The 27452-nt window shown below is 38.4% G+C and overlaps 1 protein-coding gene across 3 annotated transcripts in view; it reads right to left on the minus strand.

Moving 5' to 3' along the window:
- The window catches only part of LIX1 (limb and CNS expressed 1), a 57550-nt gene extending 31159 nt beyond the window's left edge, over positions 1 to 26391 (minus strand). For all 3 annotated transcript variants that reach the window (XM_061188011.1, XM_061188013.1, XM_061188010.1), the window contains exons 1-2: positions 26108 to 26391; positions 7048 to 7211 (exon numbers count right to left, since the gene is read on the minus strand). In XM_061188011.1, the coding sequence (XP_061043994.1) occupies positions 7048 to 7211; positions 26108 to 26189 (246 nt within the window). In that variant the 5' untranslated portion in view covers positions 26190 to 26391. The remainder of the gene's footprint in view (positions 1 to 7047; positions 7212 to 26107) is intronic.
- Positions 26392 to 27452: the final 1061 nt, after the last annotated feature.

A 27452-nucleotide genomic window follows, 5' to 3' on the forward strand; every position in this document is an offset into this window, starting at 1 on the left:
GGCTGGGGGACTCCCCTGGAGATTGTCCCAAGTCTATTTACCACAGAGACTTTTCCTAAGCATTCCTTTCACTATATGCTGCTGTTCTATTTGAAACAACAATATGTGAATATCTCTATTCACTTTGCTTGATTAAAAAAAGTAAAGTTAGCAAAGGGTTCTGGAGAATAACTAGGTCTCATTAAAACAATATGCACTTCCAGTTTCACGGGCAAGCCATGAAAGCCTGATCATTAGCTGACATATGACTTTCAAATGGGAAGGGGTTATAACTAACCTTCCTATCTTTGAGTCTCATTAGTTGCAAAACAGGATGCTTTCCTGTGGAGATCTCTACCAGGAAATACCTCCTTTAGAAGTTAAGTTACATTGCATAGCATGTTGTGCATCTGCGTCAAGGTATACAACTCTAGAGACAGAGAAGAGGTCATGGCTGATTTCAAACAGTAATAGTTGGCATTAAAACAGCATTAGTGCAAGGCAGTAGTCTCAGTTTTATGGCAGGAACTAAATCTCTCTTTGGAGCATGGAATGTTAAGGCTAGGCCTTATTTAATAATCAGTAAAAAAGAGGGCATTACAATTCCATTTAGCCAAGTCTATGAATTAATCAAATTTTCTTAGTCCTTCTCTCTCGGGAAAAACTTAATTTTATAAACTTACTCTATTGTGATTTAAATATACTTTTAATTCCCTGGACTTTGAGAAGAAGAATCATGCAATGCATGAAAGTATAAAACATGTGTTTTATATCTGATAATACAGGTGAAGTGTGCTTACTGCCTTAAAAGTGACTAAAACAAAACCCCTATCCTTTTAGGTAGTATGTACCTTGGAAAAGTAGTTTTTCCAGGTGTCTTCACAGGCAAAGGCTTTGGTTTGAAAACCAAGTGGCATAAAAATGGAAGGCCTTTCAGAGACAGAGCTTTGGAAGAAACTCATCTGCTCTGAGTGTTCCCTCTCACACATCCCAACTGTGCAACCCTGTTACACAATGCCAAATACTGGTTGGAAATGAAAAAAAAAAAATCTATCAACAGGTTGCCTCTGGAAATATTAAATGTCTCAATTTCACGTAGCACCTGGCATGATACAAACAGCCTAAGTACCTGACCCCAGTGTTTACCACCTGTTTTTCTGTAAAGCAATTTTAACAATAACAAAATACGTGAAAAAAAGTATGACATCTCATTGAATGAGTGTTCTACACTTCAAATAAATTGAGCTATCACATCAATGTTTTAGCCAGGGGATACATTTTTTATTCAATCATAACTTTTGCACATAAATAATCACATGGTGTAGTACTACACTCAAAGAATTTTTACTTTTTATTCCAAATAAGAGTAAAATACATTAATCCAAATCATTCTAGCAGACTATATGGAAGACCACATCACTGGCTTGAAAACAAAACTTGAATCACAAATCTTTTAATCAAAATATAAAATAAGGGAAAATACTCAATTAAGTTCCCCCTTTTGGATTTGGAAACAAAAACAGCTGCTGAAACAATGAGTGGCTTTCCTTCTGAGTTCATCAAGAGGGGAGCCAGACGTTGATCTGATGGCCCTTGTGTTGCCCTTATTGTAAAAAATGGAAATTACTGCAAGTTTTCATGGTCATGATATGCGGCTAGGGAAGGATTAACTGCCTAGACAAAAATGGCATAGAGAAAATACACCCAAGATGCATGAATTTCTACTTAATGCCTTAGAAGATAGTTTCTTTTATAAAAGACACAATAAGCACTAATGTGTTTCAGTATAACTTTCTAAAAGACAAATAATTTAATAACAATAGATCATTTTATGTATTGTTTAGAAATTCAAAAATGAATCATATTTTCACTTCTCTTTTTCTATACTGAAGTAGTTTGTGAAGGCACGGTTAAAAGGCAGGGTTATGGCTGCTTTCTTTCCCTCTGGCTCTCTGTTTTTTTCGGGTTGTGGCGTCAAAACTAACTGAAAATTCTTTAATTAGTCTTCTTGGACACAAGCCTCCCATTTACTTCAGTGGGAGGTTTCTTTGCATAAAACCAGTGGTTTGTGTCCACCAGAGCCTTTTGACTGCTTTCCTTTGATTAATCAGAAAACTAAAGCTCAGTCTGAGTACCACTGTTCTAAAGAATGAATGAGCATAATCTCTTACAGCTTTCATGAACCAGAAGGATTAATCTGGCAGTCCAGTCCCATACTCCACTTCAAGTATTTTCAATTACTTGGCACCGTTGGAGGTGACTTCCACGGCTCAGGAAGAAGGCTACTGCTGGCATAATGGTTTCTCCATGTCCCAGCACACGGTCTTGGCGTTAATAATCCATCATGAAATGATTTGCAATGCACAAGGGTGACATTTGATTACGTGAAAGGCATTGCAGGAATGAGCATGTAGGCTCTTAAGGCCAACTGCTGGCAAAAATATGATGAAATGTTATATGGTAAAAATAACATTTAGACGGTTTAGTTAAAACCATTGAAGACAGTTTCTGAACTGACCGAGAAAAGTGTAAGTACATTGCTTTAGGAGAAATTTCTTTCTTTTTTTTTTCCTTCCTGGTTTTCCTTTCTCAAATCACATTTTGGGGAGCCAAATAGGTTAAGATTTGGCAGCCAATCACCCAAACACATTTTCAAAACATATTTGATTCAGGAAATTCTGAATCTTTTAAAGCAAGGATGTTAACAATCCTCCTGAGAACCTTAAAATATGATGATTTAAACATAAGGAAAAGGAAACCCTGAAATGATCAGAGAAATCACCAAGAGGCTTCCCTGCTGAAGAGTTCAGCTTTTTAAATTTTGTTTTCTATTTTTTAGAGATAAGGAGGATGGTAAATTTACTACATACGGGAAGTCTTATCATTTGGGGTAGAAATTTATGAGACGATAGGGAAATTCATAATTCTCAAGGAAGCAAAAACAAAAACAAAAACAAGAACATTAGAATTTCTTAAACTCATATCCTCTAGATCTATTCACTGATCTGTCAAAAGCATTATATTCTAAGTACATTATAATGAATGTAGTTATTACATATGAACAAACATAATGCATGGGTGTGTATGGCCAAATGTTGGTTATTCGAGATCATGGGTATAGGGTGGAGGGAAAGTTACTTTGCATAAATGAAATTCAGAGAGAATTAGAAGGTTTTTTTTAAAATCAATAGTTTCAAATTAATCCACTTTCAAAACTTTAATCACAGATATGAACATAATAATATCAGCTGATTTTAATGTTACTGATTTTTCCTTCCTAGCCCACCATCTTGCAGAGTGAGGTGAAATACCTTAGTTGATATATTATGTTGTATGTAATAGTATATATTGTTTTGTATATCTGTCAATAGTGATTATTTTTTTTTTAAAAAGGACATATATAAACTTCATTGATTCTTCAGATTTGTTATTCATCGTTTAGCTCTTCATTCAACAACATTTATTAGGCACTTACTATATGCAAAGCCCAGTACTTGGTGTCTTAGGGATATAAGGATACAGACTCTGTCCCTGAGGCACTTACATTTTATTATAGGGACAGAACATGCATATAAGTAGCTGTAGCATAAGGTAAAAAACATTAAATACTAGAAGAGAAACAGAGATAACTGCACTGGAAAATCAGAAGAGGTAAAGATTTTTAGTGGGGAGATTCAGGGAAAATTCATGGAAAATGTGATATCTAAGTGAAGTCCTGGAAGATAGTCAGGGTTTAGACATGAAGAGAAGGTGGCAACAGCACTTCATGAGTAAGTCATAGTATGAGTGTGGAGTGGCTGGAAGAGGTCAAGGCCTGGATGAGGGACAGTCAGGCTGAAGCACTGAGTGTCAGAAAGGAATTCCGGGAGATAAAGCTGGGAAAGTTGGGGCTAGTTGTAAAGTCTTTACTGCCAGAATAAGGAATTCAGACTTTAATAAGAAGGTAAAATAGTAGGGAGCCATTGGAGCCATTTTTTTTTCTTTTTTACTTTTATTTTGAAATAATTTTAGACTTATAGAAGAATTGCAAAGATAACAGAGTTCCCAGAAAAAAGTCAATATTATCTAAGTTTTAATGCTTTTTTAATAGTTCATGTAGTATTTTTATATCACACTCCTATGATTACATCCCCTTTCTCATGCTGAGTGTAGTGTATGTCTTTTACTCTTTTTTCTTAGTCACAAATGTCTTTCTTGTTTATCTTTTCAAAGATATAGTTTTTAATTTTGTTGACCAGGTTTGCCAGTTTTTGCCCAATTTCATATCAGCTCCCCCATAGCTATCCTACATATAAATCAAATCTACCTTAAAACAAAACAAAACAAAACAAAACAAAAACCAAAAAAACAGTGACATCAATGCACAGAAGTCCCTTGATCCATCTTTTAAACAGAATGCTGTCCCTAAGTCTCATACAGCCACAGAGCTGTGTGACTTTTCGTCATGATCCTGCTTGGAATACGGTGGGCCATTTCAATATGAAAATTTGTGCTTTTCTTTAACTCAAAGAAAATTGCTTCTGTTACTTATTTCTTCCCCTTATTTCCTTTGTCTCTTTCTAGAACTCTTATTAGATTAATGTTTACCTCCAGGATTTATCCCCATGTCTCCTGTCCTTTTTTTCCATCTCTTTGTCTTTTTGCTCTAAATTCTAGAAAATTTACTATTTATTTTTTACTTTGTTATCCTTTACTAATTTGGCTGTGATCTATGTCTATTCATCTGTTTACTCACATTTTATTTATTTTTATTGTTCTAATTTGTCAATCACACTTTAAATTTCCTGTTCCCTGCTTGCTTCTTTTTTCGTAGCTGTTTTAGGGATACTTATCTTTCCACAATTTTCTGAAGATAATTATTGTAATACTCTTTTACATACTCTGCTGCTTGAATTATTTCTGTTCTTTTGTTTGCTTGCCTTGGCCTTTTTTTTTTTTCTTTTGGTTTTCTTCAAATGTTTGGTGATCTTTAGTCCATTGACATTCATGGACAAAAAACAAAAAAACCAGATTCATTTAGGTGGCTGGCAAAACCTTGCTCTGTGGCTGAGCAGCTCTGTTTTCCTAGGAGGCCGCCCCTGAATGGGAAGTCTGATGGGAGCTCTCTATGAGTAGGCAGGCTTCACCCTGAATGCTCGATGATGGACCTGCAGACTCATGTGGATTAGGGCATCCTTTCCTCATTTGCTGCCTTTCTTCCCCCTCCCTTGCTCCCCATCCATGTCTAAGTGTCTAGGGTTCCACCAAGTTCTGTTCTAAGGCTTCTAGAGCCATTTTCAAATCATCCTCATCAGGCAATTCACTTTTATTAGTCAGAGGTTAAAATCCACTGTTGACCACTGCTCAGGGTAGAAGGCAAGACCTCACTGGCTGGCGGTGTCAGAAGTTTTGAAAGCAGTTCTTTAAAATTACTCCATGCTACTGTCAGAGTAAGCTTTCTGAAACACATTTGAATATATCATGCTCCTGCTCAGAATCTTTCAGGGATTTTGATTTTATATAGAATAAAACCTGTTCTTCTTTGCAAAGCATGAACACCCCTTATAGTTTGATGTGAGTGCCTACCATCATCTCCTACTGTTTTCCTGTCACAGACACACTTAGGCTCCCAAAATTCTGAAAGTTCTTGTGGTTTTCTCTTGTTCCATGCCTCTGTACACACTGTTCCCTATGCTGAGAATATCTCCTCTTTACCGATTGGCAAAGACACCCTCAATTGTACATCTCAGTGTGTGATTGCTTCCCATGAATTCTTTTCTGACTTCCCTAGGCAGACATAGGTTTGTGGGTCTATTTATTAAACTGTATCTTCCCCTTACTCCACATAGGATTTGAAATAATATAAAACAGATACATGGTAAAAGGACGAAATAAATGAGTGAGGCACACTAAGTTCAAAGGGAGAGTAAAGTTAGAAATATAAATAATATCAAGTATGAGGTTAGTCCTAAAAATTACACGACACTAAGTTTTATAGACATACTACAAAGAGATACGCTGAAAATTTGCCTCCGGGCTTTCTAGCTGTCAAAGCTAAGAGGGAAAGTTGAGCGCTTCTGAGTTTCACATTGTCCATAAACTATAAATGAGAGATTTTTGCCAGTTATTGAACATTAAGAGAGAGTTTACTGCACTAAAGGGGTACTTATAAAGGTGACTGGTAAATTGAGAAGCTCCTACTTTTGTGCTTTCATTGACGCTCTAATATTACTATGTAATTACTATAATTTTTGTACATTTCTTTCCTCAAGGTATGGACCATATCCTCATTACTTGATCCAGTGCTTGATATTTCCTAGTCACTCAATAAGTATTTGTTACGCATTTGCAAACAAATGTTTTTGTGTGAACAGGTGTACAACTAGAAATGTATCATCATTTACACCCATCATAAACATAACAAAGAATTAACCAACTGGAAGAGTCTTTATACTAATTATCAAAACAATATTTGGAATATCTGCTATATATCAGATAAACACATTGCATGTATATTTCATATGACTCTCAACCTACCCTGTGGGTATTATTCCCCATCTCAAAATCAGGGAAATCAGTAAGTTAAATAAATTTCCCAAGGGTCTACAATTATTCAGAGGCAGAACTTGGGATTAGCATAGGTGCCTGAACCCAGCCCTGTGACCCTCAACCTTTGCTATAGGTTCATGCTTTCGTGTGTAGTAGATTGATCAGTATTTGATTACAAATTTCATAAACGTGAAGACTTTCTACTGATGGAAGGGCCCTGATGGAAGGACTTTGCCCAAGTTCCTCTGCTCTTTAAGATTTATTCCAAAATATTTGAGGGAAAAGGCAGCAGCAATCAGGCAAATAAAATACTATAAAATTTATTTTCCATAAAGAAATATCAGGGGACAACACCCTAATAAAAAATACTTCCCATTTAAAAAAATGGGAACATCTGACCAAGTTTTCTCTTACATAATGGAATGTGGCACAACTTTTTTCATTACACCCAAGAAAACTTACAATGTACCATTTTATAAAAGGGCTTACTCTGTTTTAACTCAATCAGCTTTCACTGATCAATTTATGGTTGCTTCTTACCTGGAAGTTGCCAAAACAGCTTCCCCCTGGGAGGGTCACATAACTCACAAAGGGTGGTCCAGGAGATGGCAGCGACTCGTAGACCACCACACCTTCACTTGGGAACGCAGCCCTCTGTTGCTGCTTGCTTTCCCAAAATTCCTGTAACATTGACACAACATTCACTGAAAAAGACAAGAAATATAATCAGTTATTAAGGATGGACATACCCTAGCAAAAACAACATTTTATTTGCGGGTTGGATTGTGTAACAAGTCACTTCCAGTTTAAGCAGAACGGAGTATGTGTATGTTTGGGTGGGGTGGGGGTGTGGGGTGCTTTCAGTTGTGAAAGAAACAAATACTATTTAACACAAATGTGTTTATTTTTCATGAGTATGGCTCAAGTGGTTTGGCACCCTAATTCTAACAGCATTGCAGTATATTAAATTTACAAATTAGTTTTTGATAACAAATTTAAAAATCTCACTCTTCCTTCTTTGAAAATTTTCCTTAATAAACTTTGTCCAGATCTATGATTATCCATGACTCCCACTCCCATTTCTCATAGATTCTTGGACCAGCAAAGTGAAAGCTAAATTCAAAGGTAAAAATATGAGCAATGTAATTTTTTTTTAATTTATTTATTTGTTTTATTTTTGGCTGCATTGGGTCTTCATTGCTGCGCACGGGCTTTCTCTAGTTGCAGCGAGCAGGGACTTCTCATTGTGGTGACTACTCTTGTTGCAGAGCACGGGCTCTACGTGCGCGGGCTTCAGTAGTTGTGGCACGTGGGCTCAGTAGTTGTGGCTCGCGGGCTCTAGAGCACAGGCTCAGTAGTTGTGGCACACTGGGCTTAGTTGCTCCGCGGCATGTGGGATCTTCCCGGACCAGGGCTGGAACCCGTGTCCCCTGCATTAGCAGACGGATTCTTAACTACTACGCCACCAGGGAAGCCCCAAGCAATGTAATTTTAATTGGAACTCACCTTTATAAGATTTAAGAGGAGAAAGGCAGAAAGAAGAAAACTCTTTCATGCTCCTTTCCACCCTAATCCAAAGGAGAATGAAAGCAATTGTGTAATAAGCAGGAGGCTGGGGAAAAAAACCATAAGTGAAACTAATAACATGGAAACCTTGTTAAGGACCACGTCTGTTAGATGACTTCAGAAAACGTAGTAATGGCTACAGCCATGTGTTTTAGATTAAATGACCTATGATAGCCTGTAGAAGTTCCAGATCAAATTAGGTTGGTTTGTTTATCCTGTACTGCAAATTGAATTGTGGAAATTAACAAGGATAATAGAATTGTAGAGGCAAAAGAGACCTTTCAGGTCATGCAGGCAAAGCTCTGCTTGATGCAGGAATTCCTTGCACAATACCACTGACAGCTGCCCATTTGGCCTGATTCTGGACACGTGGAAGGACCTGGTAATTGGCACATCTTGATGTAGCCTGTTTCAAATGCTAATGGTTTTAACTATAAGAAGGTCATTTTGGGGAATGAGCGGAAATCTGCTTTCCTATAAGGTTCATGCAAGTGGGCTATTTCTCATTTCTGGGACCTCATAGAGGTTAATCCCTGTATTCATAAGAGAACCCATGACATACTTGAAGGTGGTATAGGACATCTGTTGTTTTTGCCTCCCTGGCATTTGTTTTCCCTCTTTGTAGGAATAGCACGAAAGTTTTCCCTAAAGAACCACCTTTCCTTCAACCAAGTCTTCTCCAGGGTTGAGGAGTGGGGATTAGACCAAAGTCAAGTCATTTAGAGTCAATGAGTCCAGGACTTTTGTTGGAAATGTCAGAAGACTGGATTCTCCTTTTTCACTAGAGTTGCTGGGGTTATAGGAGAGAAGTATGGTGCTGCCCAGGCAAGGGAGACTCATGGCTGAAAAGAAAGCCAACATAGAGAAGGGTAGAACCAAGAGATAGAGAAAGAAAGACTAAGTTCTGATGTCATAGCTTAAGCTCCTGAACCAACACATCTGCTTTTTCCTTAAACCGTTTTGAACAGGCATCTCACACTTGCGTATAAAAGTGTACTAAAATAGACAACTCTCAGGTTTCCTCAGGTTCTAGATTGAATAGCTTTTCTTCTTTCCAACATTCTTTGTGTAATATGGTGTCTATGCCCTTTGACATTCTCCTGATATATTTCTGAATACATGTGCTTCAAAATGCTGGGTTTTGTTATTTTGCAGGGAATCAGGAGAGTCTCAGAGTTTGACCTGGAGGCAAAAACATTGCACAACCACTTTCTAAGCTGTTGACCAGAGCACCTGGCTCTTTCACTTCATTCCTAGGTCACCCATCAGCTTCCAGCTTTACAAGGTGTAGTTCAGGAAAATTCGCAAGACGCCCAGGGAATTGGATGCCTGTGTATATTTAAAAACTGTAGTTTTTAGTATTTAAGATGTGTTTTGGGAAAGAAACTGGGAAATATAAGGGTATCAGAGGGGATAATTGAATTAACCAATAAAATACATACTAAGTGGTCAAGGTGAGCTTGGTAATTAGAGACATTTTTCATTCATTCAAAAATATTTGAAGTAATATTTTCTACCAGTTGATGTAACCCAAAATAGAATTAGAACTTTTATTTCCTAAACTGTATTTCTGCTCCCCAACTTCCTCTCCCTCCCATGTCCAGGAAAACAAGTATTTTGTGAGCGGGCTGATTTGTGTTTCAATTTGCCTGTGACCTACAGAATTCAGCAGAGATGTCTTGAAGACTGAAGCCTAAAACCGAAGGCAGTGGTCTGTTGCTCTGATAGTCAACAAGGGCCATTAACTGGCTATTTTAAGTTGGTTCATTGTTGAATGATGTTCAGCTGAAAACCGGAGTAAGAAGCTGAAGACTCATGCTTATCTAGGTAAAATGAACATAAGAATTTTGGCATGTAAAACTGTGTGGATTAAAGAGCTCAAAGGTGGGTACTAAGTAAAATTTCTGCATGAATAAATGTAGCAGTTTTCAAATTTTTTATTCTGCAACCTTGGAAGATTTCTTTGATGGTCTTACATATGTCATCACCTCTAAAGAGTGCAACATATGTACATGCACACACACAATCCATCTTTCTATCTCTATCTCCTCGTGTCGACTGGAAAACCAGATGAATGGAGTGCAGAGGGAAGAAGGCCAGCATGCTGTTTGGAATTTCAAAGATCAGTATATCTGAAGATGCTCTATTTATGAAACACATGCTCCTTTATTTTTTTGAAGTAGCAACAACAAGGTTCATGGACAATGTCAAAGAAAAGGCAAGCAAAAGGTCAAGTACTGCTGAAGAAAACCACCCAAATTTGAGGAAAGGCCTCACAACACAGTTTAGTCGCCAGCTGCAGTTGCACTTTCAGTGCCCAGCCAATGATCCTGCCTTTCACATTACAAACTTAGGCCACCAAGCGTGTGATATCTCTCCCTACGTCTAGTGACCCATCTGCACAAGTGCCCAGCTCTACCTTATTTCCTTCAGTCTCAAATGAAGTTGTGTTGTTTCTTCTGGGCATTGTTCTATTAGTAATTCTCTTGGCTTCCTATTTTTAAATGTTTTCTCTTTACTCACTCCTCAGCGGCCATTAAGTATGCTCAAGACAACAAATGAATGAATAAATGAATCAATCAATCAATCAATTAAAAGAAACACTCAACCTCAGGACTATTCTTTTTTTTTTTTTGGCCATGCCACGTGGCATGCGGGATCTTAGTTCCCCAACCAGGGATGGAACCCATGCCCCCTGAGTTGGAAGCGCAGAGTCTTAACCACAGGACGCCCAGGGAAGTCCCCCTGCCATTCATTTTTAACCCACCAACAATCTGGCTTTCCTCTACATTATGCTACTGAAACTACTTGGCAAATATCACTAATTCTAACTTTCAGTCCTTATTTACTTGACCTCTAACTGCATTTGACACAGCTGATCAATTTCTTCTAAAAACTCTCATCTCCCTAAGCTTTTCTAACAGTATTCTCCCTGATTCTTCTTCTGTATTTCTATCATTTCTTCTCAGTCTCTTTTGTGGGTTTCTCTTCCTCTGCTCACCCCTCATGTTGATTTGCACAAGAGCCTTGTCCTTGTCTTTTCTTGCTTCTCTCTCTACTGTTCTTGAATGACAGAACCTATTTCCATGAATTCATCTACCATAATATATGCCAATAGTTCCCAAAACATTCTCTTGTAACTCCAACTTTGTTAACAGATACTTCCATTTGGATGTCACAGAAATTCAACACATTCCCAAACTCAACCCATTTTCTTTTCCATAAACTCTTTTCCCGAATTATTTAGAAAGTGATATTATCATCTACCCAGTCACGTAAATCAGAAACCTGACAGGAACTTTAAACTTAATTTCCTCTCTCCAGATCTAATAAATGCCCAGATTTTGTCAGTTCCATATCCTGATGTCTCTGATAGTCATCACTTCCTCTCAGTTAATATTGCCATTGCTGCATTGGTTCATATCTAACCAGATACACCACAGTACCCACTTGACTCCAATCACCCTCCCATCCAACCCATCCTCAACTGTTTCCAGGTAATCTTTCTGAATCTTATGGTTAATTAAATCACTCACATCTTAAAATCTTTCTGTGGGTCCTTCATTACCTATAGAACAAATAACTTCTTGGCAAGTCACAGAAGACCCTATGTCTTGATACTCTTTCTCATTCCAAACTTCCTCAAGTCACCTTCCAGGCCCCTCATGCTCTCATGCTCCCAGGCCTACTGAACCAGAATCTACAATTTAAACAAGATTCTCAGGCAATCTGATGCACACTAAAGCTTGAGAACTCCTGAGCAGGGTAGGACGAAGTTGCTATTCTCATCTCTCTTATCGTGTGCCTATTATATGCCAGGCACTAGGCATTTTCTCATTTAATTCTTACAGTACCCTCTAGAAATAGGTATTATCATCCACAACATAGAGATAAGAAATAAAAGATGCTCAGGATACAATCACACAGCTACTAAGTCTTAGCCTTGGGATTTTTAACCTAGTTTGGTCTGGGTGTATAGTCTAGCTCTTTGCTCATCCTGAGCCACTCCTAATTATAATGGAATTTAAGTTGTTTTCATGCATGTCTACATCTATTAGAAGCATTTTAGAAGAAGAATAAAGGTCAATTGAATATTTGAATGTCATCAAAGGTATGGAAGATGTGTTGCCTTTGTGAGGCTGTTGGTAGGAAAGGTGTAGGAGGCTCTGCACAAGAATTACTTCACCTACCATTTTCTATGGGCCATTTTTCTGATGCTTGTTCTTGGCAGTCAAACAAAGCAAAGGGTTAATATCTGTATTTTTTTCATACAAGTGATATGACACTTTCTAGCTTGGAACTGTCACAATGAATGAGCAGTCTGTGTCATGTGAACAGGTATCCTGATTAATCTTCAGCTAACACTTTGCTCTGGTTTAAAACAATGTTGTAAATACCCACCAACCGTGGGCTTCAGAGGGGGCTGTGATTAGGCCTCCCATTCCAGTCCCTTCTTTCAAGGAATAATGGCTAAAGGAGAGACCACAAGAGGAACAAGAGGAAATGACAAAAGACCGAGGAGGGCTTTGGAACAGGCTTCCTTTGAAGAGGGGCATGAACAAAAGTCAAGGTCAAGTTTCTCTGTCTGATTGTGCCTTCCACCTCAGGGTCAGGAAGCTATCATCTGGAATACATCGTTTTTGGCTATGCATTATTTCTCCCAAAGTTTAGTGAAATTCTTTCTAAAGGGTTTCTACTTTGTCTGAATGGACACTAAAGGAAAAGGGCTTTATCCACAGCCATGACAAGATAAATTGGTCATCCATAGTGAATTTGGACACCAGACAGGAGAGAGGTAGTGAATCCTCAGCTGGAGACCCAGAGAATGCAGATGAATAACAACTTGGCTGATGCTGGAGCCAAGCTGAGCAACTCTCTGACTTCAGGGTTTAACACTACAGGTCATCTATTGGTCTTGCCTTTGTCAAGGTAACTGATGTTTAACTGGTAAAATTACTATAAAGAAATAGAATGTCCAACAAACACATGAAAGAATGCTCAACATCACTAATCATTAGAGAAATGCAACTTAAAACTACAATGAGGTATCACCTCACACCAGTCAGAATGGCCATCATCAAAAAATCTACAAACAATAAATGCTAGAGAGGATGTGGAGAAAAGAGAACCCTCTTGCACTGCTGGTGGGAATGTAAATTGATGCAGCCACTATGGAGAACAGTATGGAGGTTCCTTAATAAACTAAAAATAGAACTACTGTACTACCCAGCAATCCCACTACTGGGCATATACCCTGAGAAAACCATAATTCAAAAAGACACAGGCACCCCAATGTTCATTGCAGCTCTATTTACAATCGCCAGGACATGGAAGCAACCTAAGTGTCCATCGACAGATGAATGGATAAAGAAGATGTGGTGCATATATACAATGGAATATTACTCGGCCATAAAAAGAAACGAAATTGAGTTATTTGTAGTGAGGTGGATGGACTTAGAGTCTGTCATACAGAGTGAAGTAAGTCAGAAAGAGAAAAACAAATACCGTATGCTAACACATATATATGGAATCTAAAAAAAAAATGGTTCTGAAGAACCTAGGGGCAGGACAGGAATAAAGATGCAGATGTAGAGAATGGACTTGAGGACATGGGTGGGGGAAGGGTAGGCTGGGACGAAGTGAGAGAGTGGCATGGACTTATATATACTACCAAATGTAAAATAGATAGCTAGTGGGAAGCAGCCACATAGCACAGGGAGATCAGCTCGGTGCTTTGTGACCACCTAGAGGGGTAGGATAGGGAGGGTGGGAGGGAGATGCAAGAGGGAGGAGACATGGGGATATATGTATATGTATAGCTGATTCACTTTGTTATAAAGCAGAAACTAACACACCATTGTAAAGCAGTTACACTCCAATAAAGATGTTTAAAAAAAAAAAATGAAAGAAATAGAATGTCAAATGGCTGAGGCTGAGGGTATGGGAGGAAGTGGAAGGAGAGAGAATTGTTGGGGAGATCCTAGGAACAACAGCATGAAATCCAGTTCCTTTTTGTGACTTCTATCAGTTTATAACATCTGAGAGTAAAGAAAGCAATTTAACCTCTGAATTGCCTTTGCACATCAAACTTCTTAATGAATTCCATTGCTCCAAATTGTTTTCTCAGACACATGTAATAGACCCTGTTATGGACTAAACATTTGTGTCTCCCACAAATTCATATGTTGAAGCCCTAACCCCTAATATGATGGTATTAGAAAGTGGGGACTTAGGGAGATAGTCAGGTTTAGATGAGATTATGAGGTAGAGCCCCATGATGGGATTGGTGTCCTTATAAGAACAGAGATACCACAGCTTCCTCTCTCTGCCTTGTGAGGATGCAGCAAGAAGGCAGCCATTTGCAAACCAGGAAGAGGGCTCTCTCCAAAGTACTGAGTGTGCCAGCAATTTGATCTTGGAGTTTCCAGCCACCAGACATGTGAGAAATAAATTTCTGTTGTTTAGGCTACCCAGTCTATGGTATTTCGTTACAGCAGCCCAAGCTGACTAAGACAAACCTGTTCAGCAATTTTGATAATTTTCACATCAACAAGACGACAATTTGCTATGTAGTTTATAGACATTAGTGTGGATACTTTTTTCTTCACTGTGTTTTAATATCTGAACAGGACAGAGTTTTCAGAGTGGTAACTAGATCCCCAAGCAAGTCTTTCATAAATGAGGTTTTCATTTTCTACTTCCTCAAGCTTTCTCTTTGATTATAAAGTTCAGCATCAAACTTCACAGAAGGCAGTTGACCAACGAAGACATCCGACAATGTGGAACACTTTGACCATCCAACCTTTGACCCTTTCTAGCAGAAATCCTCAATCAGCTTCAGCAAATGCAGTGTCTTTACTTGTCCTTGAACATATACTGCATATTTTTTCTCTGTGTTTTGGTTCAAGTTCTCCTTCCTACCCTGAGTATTGTTTCTGCCCCTCCCTTCTATCCACCCAATTTACTCTCATAGTTCAGAGGAAATGCCACCTCCTCCATCACGCCTTGCCACTGGTTCTAGCCCATATGAATGTACTTTTCTGTGCTCTTATTCCATTAGTGGCCCTATGTCTTAGCACTTAATCTCCTATAAGCCATGTAATAAAATAGATGTGGTGCTCCAGGCTAAATTTATCAAGTCAGACTTGGCTGGACTTACTTCTGGCCAGAGGAATGAAATGCCTTGTGATAACAATTCATCTTATAGAGTACAGTATTATGTTATTTGCCTCACAGCTGACTGATTCTAGAGGGCAGGGACTCTGGTTCATTCTCCTCTGTAGCCTCCTTGGTATCTAGCACCGGGCTATTCATCTAGAAGCAGTTGTTGAATTCATTTGGAATCTAAGAAAACTACATATCTGTACTGTGCAACTGAATGAACATACAGAAGATAGATGAAGGTACTATGATTCATGGAGAGATCAAGACTTCCTTCTAGATAGGAGGTTTCTTATATGAACCACCATGGTGCCCACACAGCATGGATGTGGTGGTGGCAGCCATGGCTCAGATGGAGATGGCTGAGGAGGTGCAGAAACATGAAGCCTGGGCAGAGTAGACATGTGATTGCTAGTTGCTTGCCAGCTAGGGCTTTACCTTCATGATAACTAGGACTTAGGGAAATCCTGAACAGGAATGGTAAGTACTTTTGTCTCAGAGTGTCAATTCTAATCCATTTATGTTGACTGCCTGGAGCACTGTGTTGAAAAGGATTTGAAAGTAGTCTCCGGGATCAGGAATTGTGTAACAGAACACCACAATTAACCAGCAATGAGGCACTGGTCTACCTGGTAATCCTGTCTTTGACGGTATAGAGTAAAAAAAAACCAACAAAGCAGTCAAAATAGGCCTCTGTTCATAAAGGCTTACAATTTGATTGCAGAAATAATGAATTCATAATATAATTTGTTAACAAAATACTAGACTGCTACATTGTAGAACAGAAATGATTTTAAGGTAATATTTAAAACTTTAAATTTTATGGCACAATAATTAAATAGATTCAAGGGGAAAAGTAGATAAATGTGAACTGAAAAGGTCAGAAAAAAAAATATGCATAGGGGGACTTCCCTGGTGGCGCAGTGGTTAAGAATCTGCCTGCCAATGCAGGGGACACGGGTTTGACCCCTGGTCCGAGAAGATCCCACATGCCGCGGAGTAACTAAGCCCATGCGCCACAACTACTGAGCCTGCGCTCTAGAGCCCACGAGCCACAACTACTGAAGCCCGTGCCCCTAGAGCCCGTGCTCCACAACAAGAGAAGCCACCGCAATGAGAAGCTCATGCACCGCAACGAAGAGTAGCCCCCGCTCGCTGCAACTAGAGAAAGCCCGCGCACAGCAACAAAGACCCAACGCAGCCAAAAACAAATAAATTAACTAATTAAAGAATAAAAATATGCATAGGAGGAGGGCCTAAGCTGAGCCACCTCAGAAAAATGAGATTTACACCAGGATGGGGGAAGGGATAGAAGCTGTGCTCTCAAAGGAGTGAGAGTCGCATTTGACAAAGAGTAAGAAAAACAGTAATGCCTCAGCTGTGGAATTATGTATGGGAGCAATAGGGAAGGATGCCATTAGGAAGGGGGTACAATTTGATAAAAGACAGGGTAAGGGGAGTTCATTTCTTTTAATAGTTGGAAATTTATCCTATTGTTCTGGTGCCTCAGCTTTACCCAAGTGGGAGAGAAAGGCAGGAACACAGAGTTCCTTGTCCTTTGTCTTTGCCTGAGGTGATGTGCTGCCTGTAGTGGCTCCATTCATGAAGAACAAGGGCACAAATACTTGGAGAGAATGTGCGGTTGCTCTTATGCATCTGGGTGAGCCCAGGAAGAGTGTTTCTCTGGGAGGAGCTTGGGCAGAAAATCTCTATGAGGAGTGAGTAGGAGATGGAGCAAGCAAGAGAATGCTCCTTTTGTAGTCTGGAAGGAGCATGAAGCCACTCAGAGGGCTTTTATCCTAAAAACTCAGAGCTTGTCATTTTCATAGACTGGACACGATGAAGATGCTAATAGGGACACATGACATATGTTTTCATATGGGAACTCTGAGATGGAGAGGATGTAAATGCCCCATGGATTATAGAGTGTGTTATACAAGAGTCCTCAAATACGGGCTTTGGTTCGAACACAATAAAATGTGTACTGCATCTTCTATCTCCACATTTTATCAACAGGCAGGCAGTTTCCTTACGTAGTTAAAAGCATGGACTCTGGAGCCAGAATGCCTGGGTTTGAATACTGTCTTTACCACTGTAAGAAACCTACCTAGTGCTCCTGTTCTATCTGTAAAATGTAGTACTTACATTACAGGGTTGCTGTAAAGCTTAAAATGGAAAATGCTCAGAATAGAGCTTCACACATAGTATGCACTAGAGTGTTAGCTATTATTTGTGGTTAGAGAAGGTGAAGGAAGAAAGGAAAAGGCATGATTATATGCTTGCATGTTGCATCTTTGAGACTGACTGTTCTTGTATTGGAAACCATATCATTAAACATTCTAAAAATAGTCTCAAATCTGAAAATTCTCTAATTGTACACATTGTGCTTTTTAATTTATTTCCAAAATATGTGAAGAGTTCAGAGATGGAAAAAAGAAAGCTCTTTTAATATCATTCACTCTTAAAGTCAAAGCTTCATAATGGCCAGAAAATAAATAGATGAAATGCTACATGTCTCAAAATCTGGAGACATGGATGTCTGTCCCAATTTTTCACTTTCTAATAAATGCTAATGGCAATAGAACTGCTCTTAGCAAAAACTACAGAGAGGGGCTAACTCTTATTTGAAATCAATGTTAATGACTGCTTGTGCTTCAGGAAAGTAGAAACATTATAGTTCATTGCCCAGTTGAATTACCTAATACGAGGTAAGTCCTGCATGGAAGACAGTCATTTGTCAGTAATAAGGGGTCTTAAAAGTATGTTATGAATGTTATGTTATGAATCTATCAGAAAAAAAGAAACAATTTCTTTATGCCTTACATGAGAAAAAAATTCTAGCTGGGCAAAATTTCCCTTGCCAAAAACAATTAAAGACAAATTGGAAAGGCAACCATTTAAGGATAAACCATTAAGAGGCTTTCAAGATGATAAAACATATTTTCAAATCGATTCTCTGCCTCCAAACAGATGGATTTTTGTTATGCAATATTTTAATATAATCTTTAAATTACCCTTAGCAGGTGATACTTTAAAATAAAGTTAATTAGTATTTTCTATTCTAGCAATTCAATCATGTACAACTTGTTTTTGTCAATGCGATTCCCTAGATTTGTTGAGGAGAAATAGGAAAAGGACCCCCAGATAATTTAAGGAGCAAGCTCAAGGCATGATGCCAATTTACCATTCATGCAAAATGGGGTACCTTTGGGTCTTGTGCTTGGCTTGGCTAACTCCAGGACACTGACCAACAGAGCCAGCTGTCTAAACATTTATAACCATCCTCAGGCTTTGACAAGTTTTGACCAGGCTAATGGAATCTTGCTGACACAGCTTGTGTGTCATGTACAATACGTAGGAATCTTGGGCCCCTTCTTCTTTTCTGTAGATACTCTTTCAAAGGTAGCCACAGCCACACAACAGAGCTGAGACAGCTAAGAGTCTTGCTTTGTTCCCAGCATTACTTTCTTTTAGTAACGCTCCAGAGTCAGTGCCTAGCTCCTTCAGCAGCTGGGAAGCTGGTTGTGTTTCTTTTGTTTGCTTTTTCTTTTCTTCTGGTCTGGTTCCCATTCTCTACCCTGAACACTTTCTCTGAGGGAATTAAGATCCTTTTTTTTTCTTTACAAAATTAACCTCTTGGGAGATTCTCTATAAAATGCAAAAAAGTACATCATTCATTTTGGTTTAATTTTCACCTTTAGAATTTTAAATTGCTGAACTATAAGTCACTTGGGGAGAAATTTAAATAACACTCTTTAAACAATATCTTTGGATGTACAAGGTAATTTTTTAAGAAGGCAGAGGGGAGAGAATATCAAGGAACAAGAGGGAATCACAAAGACATTAAAATAAAAGGTCATTAAATGTATCACAATTAAACGGCAGCAGCAATAGCAGGCCTGAGCTCCCAAACGTGCTTTATCTGTGCACCATGGTTCAAATGATGTCATCCAATCACAAAAGCTACACAGACTAAAAACCTGATGTAATCTACTTAACCAATTAGGAAGTATATACTGATATCTTTCCCATGTGCCATTGGGCACTGACATTGCACTATATTTAAGAGACTTTGTAGGACTATTGACTTTAGATAACAACCAAGGATCCAAGATAACAAAAAACAAACAAAAAAATCAAACACTGTTACTTTGCTGACCAGTTCTGTTTAGTTAGAATGGTCAAATCTGTGCAAATGTGGCTTTAGGCATGTAACATACCTTCCCCGGGTAGAGTCATTATAAGAAAGCTCTCCATGACCCTGCCACAGCTATCCAACTAGGGTTTATGTACAAGGCACGGACAGAGTTTGGCCCTAAAGAGCTTGGTGCACACAGAGTTGTGTGACCCAGAGTTGAGGGTAGACCCTGAGGATGAATATAAGGACTGGCAATCTGAGTCACTGCCAGTGTGGTATATGGGATAATTTGGGCTGCCCTACCAAGGCCAACTTGAGGCAGTGTTTTGGGGAAGTTGCCTGAGGTGGCTGTGTTTATTTTCACAGCCCATCCTTCTTCCATGCTGCCTCCTGTTTCATGGGGCTGTCAACTTAACCCTGCATGCAATTAGGCTGTGATTAAGGTGTCAATGGATGATGGTTTAGAAAGTCCCAGTACCATTTATTTCATCATATTTCACTTGACAATGGGAAAAATCTTTCCCCTTTTTGTGAGGGAGAAAATAAACAAATCAGCCACCAGAAAAGTCTGTTGTGCACCTGCTAGGTGCCTGGCCCTGTGGGAGACACCTTGGGGGTTACATAGAAGTGCAAGGTATGGCTTTGCCCTCCTGGGACTTCCAACTTAGGTGTGGACAAAAACATGCCAGCAAAACTATAACTCATAGTACAGAGGCACATGAGAAAAATGTAGACTACACTATACAGCCCATAAGTGCGAAAGAGGTGGTGACTAGATGATGGGTTCCCACAGCTGCATTAATGGGATGAGATCAAAATAGGGATCAACTGATTATCATCCCAGTAGAAAAAAAAAAAAAGCAAAACCATAATTCAAACAGTATTCTAAGGACACCAGAGAGAGAATGTAGAAAACTACAGGGAGTGTAATAATTGCCTATTTTGTCATTATTAAACTTTCAGTAGGATTCTTTATTTTTTCTTTTTCTTTTAAAATAGGACTTTTAAAACTGCCTTGACAGACTAAACTTATATGAGCATTTGAACATGGAAGAAAAGAAATAAGAGCCTTTGGGGTTAAAACACCAATATGAAATGTATTAAATAAAGAAGATTCTTTTATGAAAGGCTTCTAAAGTTGTCTTACATTTCTTAAATCAATCTGTAGCACATAATCAGTAAAACCGTATCATTTAAACAGAAAAATCATAACTTAGAAACTCACCCTTGTGCAGCTGTATCCTATTATGGGCTGTAACTTAACACATGAGTTTCAGAAGTTGTTAAAGTTGAGTTCAGGCTAACAAATCTTAACTGTTAAAAATAAAGCCTATGAGACAGCAGACCATGAAGAGGCACCAGATTTGATCACAGGATGGGTGTCACTCATATTTTATTTTGATTTGTTAAATCTTATTTACATATTAAGAAATAAATGTATTAAGACAGATATGGTCATTAAGTGATCAAGAAGCCACTTCTTTTTTTCCATTTTGAAAAATTTTCCTCTGGCACTAAGACTTTCAGTATTTAAACTCTGCCAAATGTATCTTTACTGAAAAAAGGAGAACAGTGCTTATGCCACAGATAGCTGAAATGAAATCTGCATTTTTCTTTTAGTATAAATTCAAATTAAAATAGTTGTGTCCTGTAATAAATAAAGTAAAACTAGCTTTTGAATAGGCTTCTCCAGTAGAATGGACATCCACAGTTTAGATGCTAAAATTATCAGAGTTCAAATTATTGTAATTAAGATGTCATCATTAATCCAAAATGAGCTAGCAAGCAGTGGTTTTTTGTTTTTTGTTTTTTTTTATAACAATGCTTCACTTTAAAAAAAAATAAATTTACTTATTTATTTATTTTTGGCTGCGTTGGGTCTTCATTGCTGCACATGGGCTTTCTCTAGTTGCGGAGAGCAGGGGCTACCCTTCCTTGTGGTGCGTGGGCTTCATCATTGCTGTGGCTTCTCTTGTTGTGGAGCACGGACTCTAGGCGCGTGGGCTTCAGTAGTTGTGGCACGTGGGCTCAGTAGTTGTGGCACATGGACTTAGTTGCTCCGTGGCATGTGGGATCTTCCCGGACCAGGGATCGATTCCATGTCCCCACCACTGGCAGGCGGATTCTTAATCACTGCGCCACCAGGGAAGTCCCTGTTTTTTAACCTTGCTCTTTCCAGCACACTTTCTGTGGTGGAATGCAATGCAATACGTGTAGGAATTTTACTGCACAAGTGCCTTCATCCTTCACATCCTACTCCATTCCTTTATGTGAAATGCAAAAACCATAAATGTATCATCAAATTTATAGATTTTAGATAACTACTCTAAAAAGCATGGGATGGGGAAAATACTTGACTCCTGAGAATTCTTCCTCTCTTGCATTCCATACAGCCAGATTCATGATTACTAAGATGTTTTTAATAGCTCTATAGTATGGTCCAATTTTTCCAAAGGGTAAAAATGTACTTTTTGAAGTATTCACCTAACTGGTATAAATACAACCTTTCATGCAGAAAATGTCTCCTCAAATGGAAGAGTTAATGCACTTCAAATACGTGAGAAATTTTTCTTCTAATTGTGCAATGTTTAGTTAAATGTTCCACCATATTTTTTCATTATAAAATTTTCAGAAACATTAGTGAAATCTAACACTTCACTTTATAAATCAGTGCTAGAAACCAACATGTTCTCATGGCTTTAATCACAACTAAGATAGTTTTTAACTATCTGAAAAAGTTTGCCTTGATTTTGGCCTTTATTTAGTGAGTGGTTTCTCCCTATAGGCATGTATTGCATCTTGCCTGAATGGGCAAAAGGATTCTTGTTGTGAAAAATCTGCAATTCTCTCCAGCTTAGTATCAGGACGTGTACCTGCAGCAGATGTCAATATAATTTTTTCCCCAATACAACATGAGGCCATACACTTCCAGAACTAATCTACGATCACTGCTAACTCTAATGGACCCCTGTTGCTTACACTTGAGCGTGACTCCACCTGCCTTCTCAGCCTTGTCTCCACCTCCCCTGATGCATTGTTCCTGTATTGCCTGATCTACCTTTGGACAAACTGTTCTCTCTCCTCAAAAATGCCCTTCCCTTATTACTCTCCTGTTACACTCCTGTTCACATATGCCTATTTAATGGGCTCTCTCCATACACCCAGAAGAGTCCATTTCAGTTCCACCTCTGTTTTCCTAACAGATACTGCCATGACAGCACAAATGACATGGTAATGTAACACTTCTGAGAGGCAATGTCTTGCAGTGGCTAAAGGTGAGAGGTTGGAAGACAGAATTTGAATCCTGGCTCTATCATTTTATTAGGTGTGGCCTTGGGCAAGTCACCTTAACCTCCACAAGCCTCAGTTCTCTCACCTATAAATCAATAGTACCTATGTTATTGGCTTGCTGTGAAGAGTAAACGTTCTTAGCATAGTGCCTTAATCACATGATGAGGACTGACATCCTAGCATTACTATTAATGCATGAAGGAGGATCCCAAGATGGCAGATAAGCATATTATGCTCTTGCAATTTGAAGAGTTAACGCTCAGAGTAGGATCTGAAAGTGCAGACATCTTGAAATCATGGGGCGGTGATTTCCTTTGGGAAAGCATGTGAGAAATTGTTAAACAGGGGCAAACAGATAGTAAGCTCACACACAAACTCTCAAAAGAGCTGACAAGGGCTGCTTTCAGGATAGCTCATCTTTGGTTGTGACACATGACACATGAAAAGAAATTGGATGTTGCACAAAGCCAAGAATGAAGGGCAACATGGATATATGCCTTAATTTCTCGGCAAAGAGATTCTGTCTGGTGGTAGAGACACCCAGAGATACTTGTTACAAAATGGAGACATTTAGGTAGTTGAGAACAGTCCAGTGTCAGCTTAGATGAGCAAATTACAAACTGAGAGCCCACCTCATTTAAAATTTCTTTCCATTATTTTTCATTTGAAATGCAAAATAGAGAAAAAGGGAAAAAATGTCATGAAATTTATTTCCTTTCAGGAAAGAAAATAAAAAACAAATTACAACTTTTGCCAGATGAACACCTGTCTAAAACAAATGAGAGGTTTAATGCATTACAAAATGCCACTTGGAGGGCCTCCTTGGCTGAGAAAAACATTCATATTTTATTTCCTTAAATGAATGTAACTATCCCCATGTGCATCGGTCTCAGACCAGAAAACTCTCTGGGTACTTTTCCTGACCAACTTGAAGAGAAAATTCAATTTACTATTGCTTGTTTTTAAACAAATCAAAAGCCAAGGGAGGGCAACAAATTAATCAAATGATCGTTTACATTCCTTGTATTATATGTTTCCAAAGAATAAAGAGAAAAAAACTGCCTTTGCATCATAGAAGAGAAATTTAGAAAAACACTTTTAGAATGTTATTATTATTTTTTTATGCTCCTTTGTTCAACTGTGCATGGTTTTAAGCATTGTTGAATTTTTGGCTTTTCATCTTGTAGGAAAGCAAGGTAGCAATTTTTCTTAAGGAATTGGCAGTGATGTGTTCAAGTGCTTAGTTCTTTCCTTCTGGCAAAAAGAGACTGGCCTGGGGTGGGGGAAAAGGAGCCAAGAGTGACTAGGAGGAGAGGAGGCTGCTTAGAACCTGCTATTCAAGGTTGATAGCAGCTTTTTACAGGTTGTGTAAAGCAGGATTGTGGTGGCAGCAACTTATGGGTGTGCCAAAGAAAATGAGTCCACGTGCTAAACCCTGGCACGTGCATGGTAGGTTGCCAAGGCATGGCATAGGCCCTAGGCAGACTTGTGATGTCTGCCCCAGAAAGTAAGTGAAACTGTTCCCATTTATTCCATGAGGATGGTGAGTGGCTGGATGTTTGGATATCATAAAAACCCCTGGCACAGAAATCTGCCATTTGGCTTACTTTCATTTAGTCATTTTTCAGATTAGAAACACCTGAAGGGAGAGGCTCAGAAGTTAAAATTCACACCTATTAAGCCACGCAATCAATTGCAGAGTGGCAGCCCATTCTAGGGTAAGCAGGCAATGCTATCTGATGAAATTTAAGTTCTGTGTTAAGGAATGAAATATATAAAACAGGACACTTCTTTGCTTTTCCATATAAAAGAGTTCCCACAAAGGCCTGGATGATGGAACCTAATGTATGTTTTATTTTAATCCTTTTCTATTTTATTCTCTCTGGTAAACTGTAAACAATTGCTGGGATTTAGTTCAGTTCAAAAAGTGGGCCATATAATTTCAGATTAAATTTCTTAAATTCACAATGAACTCAGTGAAAAATTTCACCTCTATTTCCTTTTACTGTTTCTACTATCCAAACCTTCACCACATGATCCCTGGTCCTCTACAGTTTATCCAAAGTCTTAGGCAGGTCAAGATCCTTTTTACCCTTCACTAGTGAATTCAGTGCTATTGTAGGAGAGAGGCATTCTTTCCTCCCCTTTTCACTTAAAAAAAACATGCCAAACCTGAATAGACTCCAGGCTAGACTGGGGGAGGGAGTGATTTTTATTAGTTCTAACATAGCTATTGACACATGCTTGAAGACAATATTTAAAAGAAAGCAAGAAAGTAAGAAAGCAAGAGAAAGAGTAAGAGGAGTAAGAAAGCAAAGTAAAGAAAGGAAGAGAAAAAAGGAAGAAAGAAAAAAGAAAAAGAGCAGGCTTTCACTTTATGCCTTAGTGGGCAAATGGGTTACAATTTAATTTCTAAGAAGAAAATTTTATAGAATAAAATTGCCTAACATTTCTTTCTCTTCATCACACATATGAGAAATATAAACTAAAAGGACATCTGGAAACGAACATTATTCAGCAATCAGAAAGCAAAAATACAAACCGTTGATGTTTTGATGGAGACAAACATACGAGATTCACAAAGAAGAAAGCTGTAACTTATTGAAGTAAAAAAAAAAAAAAAATTCCATATGCATTTTACCTTTTGGGCAGTTCCATAGCAAAGTTCTGTTTCAGAAGCCCTTTGTAATATGAAACCCACTGTAGATAAGATACAAGGTGAAGAGAGTCTGTTTTGCAGCAGCAGGAAATCAAATTGGTTCCAGAAACAAAGTTACATGATAAATGGTCTAATAGTATTGCTAGAATTGGAAATCTTGATTGAATTATTTTTCATAACCATTAAAAAAAGATTTTGAAATAACTTTGCCATAGCTGTTTAGATTTTTTTGGGGGGGAGGGGGAGGGCGTTGTTGCAGAAGTGGGAAGACATCTCATTTTACTGGCCTTTTAACTAAAGTGTTATAATTTGTTATCAAAATTTAAGAGCTCAGTGGTGATTTATTAACTTGTTTGCAACAAAAAATTTCAAACACAATACTTTTTTAACATAACTAATATATGGTATGGAGAATTAAACAGGTTAAAAAAGAGATATACTTTATTATCATATTCAAGTTATTTTTAGTTTTAATCCTAGTACCAATCAGTTTTGATTTATTTAAAAATCATCTGGAAAAGTTCATTGTCTTAGGCGAATCTTAGATTTTAAGACAGACTTCTAAACGGTTAACAAGATGTATCACTGACAAAATATCCCAGCGACTGATACCCGTAGGTGAAATGAAATTATTCTGTCTGAAGTCAGGAACAAGTTAAATACCACTTAGACCACAGCACACGACTACGGAGATTTAGGAGAAAACATACTTAAATAGGATGTGACTAGACGTTTAGGACTATTTTCTAAAAAAGTCAAAAAACGTTTTTCCCTTCAGTACTTACAGTCTTTGAAGACTAGAGCCGGGTCTCTGTGAGGCAAGACTTGGGCAATGATGTGTCTCAAGGATTCCAAGGTTCTGTCCATCTTGGGTCTGCCTGTGCGAGCCTGCTGCACAGTGTCCTCATGCCTGAATTCTTGCAGTCCTGGTCTGAATTTGTGCAGCTCATTGATGCACAGGATTACCAAAGAATCTCTTTTAACATCTGCCAATCAGACATTTCCCAGAATCTAAAGACCCCTTAGGGGGCCCTCCTCCCAGGCTCACTTATCTTTGTTGTATGCTGAGCTAATTAGCTCAAAAGGCTGGCTGACAGGCGGGTTCCCATTGCTTCCTTCTGTTAAACACACCCACCTACAGGCTAGCTGGGGAAGCTCACTAATCATGGGAACAGCTTTCCTCTCCAACCAGATTTTGCCTGAATGGTGTGCAGCTTTCTGACTTCCATATTTCTTTTGGTCACTCATCTTCTAATGTGCTGTCTTCAGGTATATAAAAGCAAGAAGGTTATTTCTCAGGAAAGTTTCCTTAGTAGCAAAGGAGTTTCCAGCTCAGGACTTCCAGCTCAGAATCAGTATAATCTAAATTCTTCTCGGTAAAGAAGTGCTGTAAAGATTGTGGATGTAGCCAGGCACCAGATCATGTATTGTATTTGAATTCAGGAGCATCTCTTTGGGAGTCAAGTGTTTAATTTTTTCACCCACCCAAATTATAGTCACTTTTGATGGGCAGTGGCAAGTAAAATCTCATAGTCTGTGTTTTGACTTGGCTAGGAACGTTTGTTTCCCTCTTTATCCTTCGAGGCAAATCGTTCCCAAGATTGACTTTAATGAATTCTGATATCATTCACTTTCTTTCATTTCCTTTCATGATAACTTTTTATATTAAAAATTTCAGGAGAAGTAAAAATATATTTTTCAAAGAATATAGGTGATTATGAAAATATCTGAAGAAAACAAAGCTGCTTTTTCTACCATGTCCTACACCACTCACAACAATGTTAAATAGTCCTTCCACAGGAGACATGTCATAGAATTCTACTGCAGTAATAAGGATTTAAACCAGATATAAAAGAACTGATTTTAGTGGCTGTAACCTATGTTAGTTGTTGATGCCTTGTTGAGGACTTCCTCACTTTTATTTAAGATATTTTTCCAGGGTAGGCACAGGAGATCGCTTTCCAATGTTCTTTCCAATACTCAGATTCCATAATTGTGTTATACTATACGATTAACTGAAACCGGTTCTTTAAAGACTATATAAAATACTTTCCATGTGATCAGCTTCTTCGGCTAGTTGGTAGAAGCGGTGGGCTTAATAAAAGGAAACAGAAGGAATGAGGCTGTAAT

This window comes from Eubalaena glacialis, chromosome 4, assembly GCF_028564815.1.
Source record: "Eubalaena glacialis isolate mEubGla1 chromosome 4, mEubGla1.1.hap2.+ XY, whole genome shotgun sequence".
NCBI classification, from domain to species: domain Eukaryota; kingdom Metazoa; phylum Chordata; class Mammalia; order Artiodactyla; family Balaenidae; genus Eubalaena; species Eubalaena glacialis.